This window comes from Peromyscus maniculatus, chromosome 23, assembly GCF_049852395.1.
Source record: "Peromyscus maniculatus bairdii isolate BWxNUB_F1_BW_parent chromosome 23, HU_Pman_BW_mat_3.1, whole genome shotgun sequence".
NCBI lineage: Eukaryota > Metazoa > Chordata > Mammalia > Rodentia > Cricetidae > Peromyscus > Peromyscus maniculatus.
In genome coordinates this window covers 38,925,123-38,935,410 of record NC_134874.1, presented here as the reverse complement: position 1 = coordinate 38,935,410, position 10,288 = coordinate 38,925,123, and the positions used below count along the sequence as shown (strand labels likewise).

Here is a 10,288-nt window from a genome sequence, read left to right as displayed (position 1 = left end):
CTTGTAGTGGGGTGCATCACTGAGAGGGACCCACTTTTCACATTCGTTCAGAGGGACCTGCAAAGCTGGCTTAGTGGTTTAGATCACTTGCTGATCCTCCAGAGGACTAACTAGTGCCCAGCACCCACATCAGACAGCTCACTACCTTCTATAACCCCAGCTCCAGAGGATCTGACATTTCTGGCCTCTGTGGGCAAACTTGCATCCATGTGTACATACCCCTGTGCGCGCGCGCGTGCGCACACACACACACACACACATAATTAAAAAGAATAAAAACAGATCTAAAAATGTGTTCACAGGCAGTTTGTTCACAATGTTGGCCTAGATCCACACATTTTCATCCTTGGAAAGGTTTGTTCAGAGCTCAGGAGACAGCTCCGTCTGCATGAGGACCCCAGTTCAGATCCCCAGCAGCCACACAGAAGACAGGGGTGGTAACACATATATCTAACCTTAGAGCTGTGGGGGATGCAGAGACAAGTAGGTCCCCAGGACTCACTAGCCAGCTGGTCTATCCAATGGGTGTGCTCAAAGTTCAGTGAGAGACTCTGTCTCAAAAAAATAAGGTGGTTGGGGTTGGTGATATAGCTCAGCAGGTAAAGGTGCTTGTCATACAAAACAGGCTTCCTGAGTTCAATCCCCTGAATCCAAATAAAGGTGGAAAGAGGGACTCAACTCCACAAAGTTGTCCTCTGTGCACTGCGGCGTGCGCTTCCCCCCCACAAACACACGCACACGCAAGCACACACACAGATTTGTTCTAAGCTCAGCGTGTGGTGGCACATGCCTGTAATCTTAGTACTCAAGAGGCTGAGACAGGAGAGTTACCGCAAGGTCAAGGATGACTTGGGCTATACTAAAAGAAAAATCCCATAAAAAGAGAGTCCATAGCTCAGGGCTGTGGATGAAGCTCAGCTGGCAGAGTGCTTGCCCAGCATGCACAGTACCGTGGGTTTGATCCCCACCACTGCCCATACCGAGCATAGTGGTGCACACCTGGAAGCCCAGCACTTGGGAGGTGGAGGCAGGAGAATCAGAAGTTAGTTCTAGGCCATCCTCTGCCATACAGTGAATTTGAGACCAGCCTGGGCTACACAAGACTGTTTCAAATGACAAGAGAAGTTACAGGCAAGACGTAGACCGCAAAGTTCAAATTACAAACAGGACGCGACAGTATTCTTCACTTTATTTTCCATGTTCTGTTCCTCCCTTGCTGGCACGTGTATAAAATGTGTCAGGCTGTGCTAGTAAAGGAGAAGCATGGGAGGCAGAGACCGGGCAGGGCCTCAGCCGCCACAGTGGGCAGTCAGGTTAAGTGGGGGCAGGCAGGGGCTGGGGGCCAGGGAGGGCCTCCTCCACCTGCACACCTTCCCACACGATGGTCTGCTCAGACAGTCCCTGCCCCCCAGATTTGGTAAACATGGTTTACAGCCTTTCTGAGATCCCCAGTCCTTGTCCCCAACATTCATCTCACACCCCGGCCAGGAGGTCAGGTCTCCTCTGGCCATCCCATAGCCTGGGCCAGAGACTGCAGCCCCTGGGTCACACGGTGCTGACCACTTGGGCAGCACCTAAGCAGCTGAGGCTAGGCGGGGACTACCCAGAAGTTCTCTCCAGGTTCTTTCCTTCTTGGAAATCTCTGCTTCAGCCACAGGCTCTTATACCAGGGGACAGTAAGGAGGTACAAATGGCTTGGGGACAGTGCAATGGCGGTCCAGAACCTGCTTCTAATGTGTGTAGTCTGGACTCCTGAGGAAGGAAGGTTTGACCTTCCACCTGGAACACGACTTCCTGGCTTTTATTTGCACGTTGGTCCCATTGCCACTGTGACCCTGTGTCTGTGACCACGGGCATTTGCAGCAGAACTATGTCCACCCTCCGGCCTTTCATTCCAACAAGTATTTTCAAAGTTTATGTTACTTACGACAATTCACTGCCTTGACCAAGTTCGCTGTCTTGTGCAGACAGTTCCCTTTCTTTTTTCTTTTTCTTTTCTTTCTTTTTTATTTTTTATTTTTTTGGAGGCAGGGTCTCAGGTAACTCAGGCTGTCCAACTCACAATGTGGCTGAAGATGGCCTCGAACATCTGATCCTCCTGCCTCTACCTCCCAAGTGCTGGGATTACATGTGCCAACCCACGTTTATATTTATATGATGCTGAAGGTGGAACCCAGGGCTTTGTGCTGGGCAAGCGCTCTACCAGCTGAGCTACACCATCTGCCCCTCTCTTCAGGTCCACCTTCAGTATTCAGAATGATCCATTCACTTCCCAGCTCCCCCACACATTGCACATTACATTTGCAGGTTAGTGTTTGGTCGTATCAAACCTCACAAATTATTTGCCACCGGGCAAGTTCTCAGTCCGATGTTCCCAGGATGGGGGTAAAAATCCGGTAGTCCCTCTCACCCACATGGAAATGTTCCCTTGTGCGTGGTTTTGTGGGGGAAGAGTGAATCTGTGGACTTGGTGCATAGTGGGGTCAGGTTTGGGAAAAGATGGAAGTCTTCCTTTCCGAAGGATAATTCAAGATACCCAGAAAGACCCCAAATTGGAGTTAAGACCATGACCTAGGGTCCAGGTGTGGATGGCTCTCACACCACTCAGGGCTTCCCGGATACAGAGGCTTTCTGGGCCCTTGTGGAGGCTCGCGAGGGCGCTGGCCTGGAAGACCGCAGCAGGCCCAGACCTCGGGAGCGGCCTGCCCCGTGCAGCTGGCGCTCATGCCTACGAATCTGCACCTTGTGCTGGAAGCGCTCCCCGCAGTCCTCGCACACATAGGGCCGCTCACCCGAGTGGGTGCGGCGGTGGCGCAGCAGGTTGGAGGAGACGCTGAAGCGCTTGCCGCAGTCGCCGCAGGCGTAGGGCCGCTCGCCTGTATGGGTGCGCTGGTGCTGCACGAGCGCCGAGCTCTCGCTGAAGCGCTTGGAGCAGTAGGTGCAAGCATAGGGCTTCTCGCCCGTGTGGATGCGCTGGTGGGTCACCAGGTTGGAGTGCTGCGAGAAGCTCTTGCCGCACTCGCTGCAGAGATACGGCCTCTCCCCAGTGTGCGTGGCCTGGTGTCGCACCAGGTCTGTGCTGCGGCTGAAACCCCTGCCACACTCCCCGCAGATGGTCGGCCTGTCCCTGCCTCGCCGCTTCCTCCGCTGTTTTGTGGGCGTCAGAGCCCCATCCCCCGTGGGGCCCTGGATGGCCACCACAGTGGGTGTGGCCACAGTGGGCAGCACCATGAGCTCTTGCAGCACCACATAGCCTGGAGGGGCCACCACGACGGTGGCTGGAGCTGGCGCTGCGCCACCTCCCAGAGCAGACACCAGCTCTAGCTGCAGCTCCGGCTGCACGGAGGTCAGCTCCAGCTGCAGCTCTTGCTGCTGCTGGGTGTACAGCTCCACCGGGGTCAGCTCCAGGTGTACCTCCTGTTGCTCCAGCTGCTGCTTCTGCAGCTGCTCTAGCAGCTCCTGCTGCTCCAGGTGCCGCTCCAGCTGATGCAGTTGCTCTTGCAGTTTTAGCTTCAGCTGCTGCTGTTCCTGCAACCTCTCCAGCTCCTGCTGCCTCTCCAACTCCCGCCGCTGCCTCTGACGCTGCCTCTGACGCTGACACTGTCGCTGACGCTCCTGCTCTGACCCCATGTCCACTGGCAGGAGCTCCAGTTCTACCTCTTCCCCCTTGTCTGGTTCCAGTAGAGGAGGCTGCAGCTGCTGCTGTTGCTGCAGCTGTTCCTGCTGATGTTGCAACAACTCTTGCTGCTGCAACTGTTCTTGCTGAAGCAATAGTTGGTACTGTATCTGGGTCTGCTGCTGCTGCAATAGCTGCTGCAGCAACAGCTGCTGCTGTAGCTGTCCCTGTGGCTGCAGCAACAGTACCTGCTGCTGCAATTGTCCCTGCTGTTGTAACAGTAGCTGCTGTTGGAGCAGCTGCTCCTGCTCTAACTGCCCCTGTTGATGATGCTGCAACAGCTGTTGTCCTTGCACTTGCTGTAATTGCTGCTGCAATGCTTGTTCTTGCACAAGCTGCTGCAACTGCTGCTGCAGCAATTGTCCCTGCTCTTGCAGTAGTTGCTGCTGTTGGAGAAGCTGCTGCTGTGACTGTTGTTGCTCTTGCATTGGCTGCTGCTGCAGCAAAGCCTGTTCTTCCAGTTGTTGCTGCAATAGCTGTTGCTGTTGCACTTGCTGCTCAAGTTGTTCTTGTACTTGCTGCTGCTGCAGCAGCAGCAACTCTTGCTGCTGCACGAGTTGCTGCTGTTGAACTTGCTGCTGTTGACACTGTTCCTGCTGCTGTTGTAACAGCTGTTGCTCTTGGCCTTGGGGTTGCATCATCATCATCATCATCTGCTGCTGCTGCTGCTGCAACAATTGTTGCTCTTGTCCAAGTCCCAGCTGCTGTACCAACTGCAGCCGTGGTTTTGGTTCCTGATGACGCTCGGACTGGAAGTTTTCCTGTAGTTCTTGCTGCCCATCTTGCTGCTGCTGCAATTCCGGCTGAGATCCTAACAGTGGATGCGGAGGCTGCTGCTCTTGCAACTCCTTGTGCTGCGGCTGTCGTTCCAGCTCTCGCTGCTGCTCTAACTGTTGCAGATGCAAGTCCCGCTGTCCTGACTGCACTGCCTCGATGCTGTTCCTGGCCCCTACTGGAGCTGTGAGTGCTGGCGGCTGTGGGCTGCTGCTCCCCTCCTGAGCCTCTTCCTCCTCCTGGCTCTCACTCCCACCACTGCCACCTGTAGTGGAAATGGCAGGACGCCAGGAGAGAAGGATCGATGGACAGCTACCTGGACCAGACCCTCGAAAGAATGTACTCAAGATCCGCAAAGGGGCTCCTAGCAGGGACCCCAAAATGAGGGATTGAGTGGCAATGATAACAAGACACACATTTCTAAGGTCCCACTGACCACCTCATTCAGACCCTCTGCTTTGATACCAGCACGAAGCTTTGGGCTCCTGACACCATTCCCCAAGAGGTCTCTAGTACTTCCTCCCCATTCAGGAGAAAGCAGATATTGCAGCAGCTGAACTCTGACCGCATTTATGGTCACACTTTCTTTATTTATTCATTCGTTTGTTTGTTTGTTTGTTTGTTTGTTTGTTTTTCAAGACAGGTTTTCTTTGTGTAGCCTTGGCTGTCCTGGAACTCACTCTGTAGACCAGGCTGGCCTCAAACTCACAGAGATCTGCCTGCCTCTGCCTCCCTGAGTGCTGGGATTAAAGGCAGGTGCCACCACCGTCTGGTGATGGTCACACTTTAAGTGAAATTTGCCTTGTCTATGAATAGTGAACATTTCTGTAAAGATATAGCAAGCCATTTCTAGAAAGCACTGAAGGAATTCAGGGGTCAGGTAGGGAGTCTGTGCCTCCAAATTGGACTGAAGAGCCAGGCACAGCGGGCCACCTGTAACTCCAGTCTCAGAGGGTGCAGAGAGAGGAATCCCTGGAGGAAGCTGGCTGGCAACACTAGCAGTATAGGCAAGCTTTGGTTTTGATTGAGAGACCCTGCCCCATTGACTAAGGTGGAAGAGCAATCAAGGATGATTCATGACATCAACCTGGGGCCTCCAAACGCAGGGGCACACATATCAATGCACATCAACATGACTACCCAAATACAGACAAGAAACATGAATACACGCATACACACCACACATAACCACATACAAAAAAAATGTGTAGATAATTATCTTTTAGGGGAAAAAATCTTTCCAATCACCTTTGCCTCATGAGTCCATTTAAAAACATCTGTGTGTCTTGTATGCTCATGTGTGTGCTTGTGGGAACGTATGTGTCACAGCACACCCATGGAGGTCAGAGGACAACTTTGGGTGTCGGACATCGCCTTCTACTTTGAGGCAGGGTCTCTCATCTGCCACTGTACAGGCCAGCCAGGCTAACTGGCCCTGGAGATTCGAAGGGATTCTCCTGCCATTGACTCCCATTTCAGCATTGGCGCGCTCGGGTGACAGACATGCAGTACTATGCATGATTTCTGGGGATTCAAATCCTCAAGCTTGTAGGGCGAGCACACTCCCCACTGAGGTGCCTCGCCAGCGCCTCAGGTGAATTTTTCAGACACACTTCCACAGAACAGCTGGGATGCTGGGTGGTAGATGAAGACAGCTATGGGACCTGTCTCTACAGCAAGTTCAACTCCACCTCCTCTGCAGGGACAGACCTCACCTCTGTGTGAATCTCCACATTTCTAGCTTGGTCACGTGGTCACTCTGACTTCCTGGGACAGCAGTTTCCACAGAAGCATTTTATTGACCATGTAGTTAGATGTCACCTGAAGTGTATGCCTGCTAGAGTTAAATTTACAATCGGAAAGAGTTTTTGTTCAATTCATATGTTCTCATTTGATCATTTTATCCTTCCATTTCCTGATATTCTCTCTTGTTCATCTCTCTCTCTCTCTCTCTCTCTCTCTCTCTCTCTCTCTCTCTCTCTTTCTCTCTCCCCACTACTATCTCATTGTATAATCCTTGCCTGCACATCACAGGCTGTCAAACTGGGGCCCTCTTGCCTGAGCCTCCCAAGTTCTGGGATTCCAATTATGTGTCCCCATGCCCAGCCCTCCCTGGTTCTCACTCTCAACTCCCTTCAAGACTGCCCCCACACTGTCACGCACCACCTTTTAAAGCACAGAATGTGAAGGCTAACTCTTGTACATCCTTGAGGGCTACCCCTGCAAGGGGCTCAGGGAGAGCACTGGGAAGCTCCACAACACCATGGGTGCCTCTGAGTGGCAGGTGGAGGGAAAGAGATGGGGACAGATATTGGGGAAATGGGAACCAGGGTCAAGGTCACTACAGGCAAGAGGCCATGCAGCCAGTGTCTGAGGCATCAGAGACAGAAAAACCCTCCAGCCCCATGGGAGACAGTGGAGGCCACCTGGGAAAAGCAGGTTAGAGCAAGCCCAGATGTGGGACTCAGGGCTGAGGCTACTAAATCTGTCACATTGTCTCCCTTGGCCTGACAGACACCTCAACAGGTCCCAAGTCAAGTTTCAGGGTAGCTGGGGTTAGCAGGTGTTAGTGTTGCTGGCCACACAGGGGTCCCTCTGTTTTGGCCTGGGCTGTGACAGCTTACAACTCAACTAAAGAATCCTTGCTGGGGGCCCCATTGTCTCCACCCCCCAACCCTCACCTGAGAGGGTGTCAGGCCCTGGACCCCCATCCTCAAGACATCGAAGCTCCAACACAAAGGTCATTGCCGTGGAGCCAAGCTCCATCCTGGCGATCCCACCAGGGTCCTGGGGAGCAGGCTGTGCTAAGAGGAAAAAAGGAAGCTGTTCAGAAGGGGGATGGTGGTGGCTGAACCCCTTCCTACACAGAGTAACCAGCGCTTTTATTTGCTGGACATACACAGGGATCCACCTCAACTGACCAGTGACCTTCCTGCCCTCACACCGAAACGTAACTGTGGGAAACAGCCTCTCCCAAGGCTGGGAAGCCTGAGGGGCGCCTGAGGGTACCCATGGCACAGTCCCTTGTCCCCTTCCAAAGCATGACCATCCCCCAAGCTTCTAAGGTCACATATGTCAGGTGTCATCCAGATCCCTGGGAAGGCAGGTGTCCAGAGCACTGTAATCCATGGCTGGGGCCTTCTGCAGGCCTGTGCCCCTGTCCTCCGTCCACTCTGAAGAAGTGGTCTCCACAATCAGGCGTCCCCACTCCCCCATGCCCGCTGACTCCATCTCCCTCTGGCTTAGGAGCCCTCCTGTAGAGAAGCGCCCCTGCGCCCAGCAGGGCTCTCCCTCCAGGCCTCACCTGGCACAGCATTTCCCGCCGCCGGCAGCAGCCTCTGCGCTAGGGGAGGTGTGGTCACCAGCGCCTACAGGGTGAAGGCCACGGCGGTTCAGCCAGCTCCTTCCTGAGATGCTCCATCTAGAATGAGCCAGGGAGGCTCTGACCACCCCCGGGGGAACCCTTTACCGGCATTTCACGGGATCTTCACTCTCAGAGCTGCCGAGGTCGCCCTGGGCCAAGACAAGGTGCAAAGTGGAGTTTCCAGGCAGAAGTTGGTGAAGGGACAGGGAATGCAGGCAGGACTCCAAATCCCGAGCTGGGATCATGGTTGGTTCGGGTGGCCATGGCGCGCAGCAGGGCCCAAGCTGGAGCCCTAGGTCGGCTCAGTGGGAACCGGGTGACAAGGGTCTTGTGTGATCTCGGGCCACAGGTGCTCGGGGAGCGGGGGGCGGGCGCCGCGGCCGGGCCAGGTCCCGGATCGCTCGCCCGCCCTCCGGTGCTGTGCGTCCGTGCGGGAAGCGGCTGGGCCGGGGCGGGGGCGCTGGGGGGCCGGCACAGGAAGTCCCCCCGGCATCCGCATCCTGTCCCCCGCCCCTGCCGCCCGCCGCGCCCCCGCGCCCCGGCCCCCGCCGCCACCACCGCGGCCGCTGCCTTCGCCTTCGCCACGGTCGCCGCTGGCCTCTCTAGGCCGCGCCGCCAGCTCTGTGGGCTTAACCCTTCCCGGCCCGGTCACTCACCAGGGCCCCCCCCCGGGGGGGAGGTGCGGGTGGGGATGGGGACAAGATGCGTGCGTCCCAGGGCCCGCCGGTGCTGGGCGCAGCGCACGCTGCAATGCATCGCCCGGTGCGGTGCGCGTGTCCGTGCGCCACGGTTGGCGACTGTCACTGAGGCTGCACGGATGGAAGAGAAAGGGGCTTCCCAGCCAACACCCCCACTGTCCTCTGAAGCGTAGGCGTGGCTTCAGGGCGCCCCTCCCCGGACGGGGTTACAAATTGGGTCTAATTGGCACTTAATCAACCAGTTAATGGGGAAGGACCCCCCCCCCCATTCCAGCAGGTCCAGAGCAGCCAACCCAGCCCACATCTGGACCCTTGAGTTGGCTAGGATAGACAGGTGGCGATTGTGCCAGCTCCATCAGGGCCACCTTCAGGAACTGGGGGACCCGTGGATATCTCTTTGAGTTCTTGCTTCCTCTAGTAGCCGCAGGCCCTGCCTCCTCCAGCTTCTATCCTTCTCCAGCCCTTCTTCGCGTTCTGAGCCACAGCAGTCCCAGGGGCTTCTCCCTGTTTGTTTGTTAACATACGCGTTGTTGCCTGTCTAGGGGTGGGATTTGGGGTGGGTGGGGAGTGTTTCCTCCCCCAGGAGGCTTGAGCTGAATGACCATCTGCATGTCTCTCACTCATCTTTAATGGCAGACCACAGGCTTCTCCCATCTGGAGAATTCACTTAAGAAGCATTGCCCAAGTTCTCTTGAAAAGAGGCTGGGGGTGTGGCTCAGTTAGCAGAGTGCTTGCCCTGGCACTCAAAAAGCCCTGGGTTCCATCCCCAGTAGTGTCTAAAACCCACATGGTGGTACATGTCTGTCATTCCAGAACCCAGCAGGAGGATCAGGAGTCCTAGGTCATCCTTGGGTACATAGCAAATCTGAGGCCAGCCTGTCTGAAAGAAGGAGGAGGAGGAGAAGGAGAAGAAGAAATTCTGAAAAACTCAAAGATCTGGCAAACCAGAGCTGCTTCTGATGGAGATGTCCCCTGGAGGGGGACAGGAGCCCTTCATGTGATCACAGCCCCGCTCCTCTTCCTGTCTCCCCGTTTACAGTGCAGTCTCGAATTCACACACCATTACTGTTCCGGCAGGCTTTCCCTGCAGCCAGGCTCAAAAAGCCTGAGTCTGGAGGCTTGACTTGCAGACCAAGCAGCCCACCTTGAGAGGCAAGGGTGCAGAAGGACACAGCTGATGCACTCAGCCACAGGTGCAACAGTACGGACCCAGATTTGGAGGCAGGATAATTTGGAGTCATGAGGACCTCTGGTAGCCTAGTAACTTTTGAGGCACCATATAACATTCCACTGGTGAGAGTGGAAGCAGGCTGGCAGGCAGCAGATAGGACAGCCGAGTAGGCAGTGAACACACAGGTGAAGGATGGGTGTGCATCTTCCCCTGGCCCTAACTGGATGGGAGCCTCCTCCAGAGACATCAGTCTCCAATGTTTCCCTCCTCCCTGAATCTTGTGTGTGTGTGTGTGTGTGTGTGTGTGTGTGTGTGTGTGTGTGTGTGTGTGTGTCTGTCTGTCTGTCTGTCTGTCTGTCTGTCTGCCTGTCCCCACATGCTCATTCAAAGAGATCAGAGGTTTGGATGCTTTTTATCACTCTCCAACTTATTCCCTTGAGACAGGGTCTCTCGGTGAACCTGGAGCAAAGCCAGAAGCCAGGCAGCACCAGCACCCTCTTATCTCTGCTCCAGCCCAACCCTTGGGTTACAGGCACACCAGTATCCATGCCTGGCTTTTTACATGGATGCTGGAGATTCTCATGCTCGCCCTGCAAACTTTCGTA

At 55.1% G+C, this 10,288-nt stretch overlaps 1 protein-coding gene across 5 annotated transcripts; it reads right to left on the bottom strand.

Annotated features, from left to right (window-relative positions):
- Nucleotides 1–1,172: 1,172 nt before the first annotated feature.
- On the bottom strand, nt 1,173–8,313 carry Znf853 (zinc finger protein 853). 5 transcript variants are annotated; one of them, XM_042268032.2, is made up of 4 exons: nt 7,920–8,313; nt 7,755–7,818; nt 7,132–7,254; nt 1,173–4,715 (listed from the first exon to the last, which is right to left on the bottom strand). In XM_042268032.2, exons 1-4 carry the CDS (start codon nt 7,923–7,925, stop codon nt 2,605–2,607), a joined length of 2,304 nt encoding a protein of 767 aa, XP_042123966.2. In that variant the 5' UTR covers nt 7,926–8,313; the 3' UTR covers nt 1,173–2,604. The 5 variants fall into 5 exon arrangements, 2 of the variants coding, with proteins under 2 accessions (XP_042123966.2, XP_042123967.2); XM_042268033.2 differs by having other exon boundaries at nt 7,132–7,249; XR_013047881.1 differs by lacking the exon at nt 7,920–8,313 and adding an exon at nt 6,166–6,284 and having other exon boundaries at nt 4,579–4,715; nt 7,132–7,249; nt 7,755–7,773.
- Between the last annotated feature and the right edge of the window lie 1,975 nt (nt 8,314–10,288).

Bases quoted from the DNA above. Each gene is read 5' to 3' on its own strand.
- Znf853 (XM_042268032.2), bottom strand. The intron at 7,255-7,754 runs GTGAGGCCTGGA...TTTTCCTCTTAG, and splicing joins GGCGGGAAATGCTGTGCCAG to CACAGCCTGCTCCCCAGGAC. The intron at 4,716-7,131 runs GTGAGGGTTGGG...TTTCCACTACAG, and splicing joins AGGGCCTGACACCCTCTCAG to GTGGCAGTGGTGGGAGTGAG.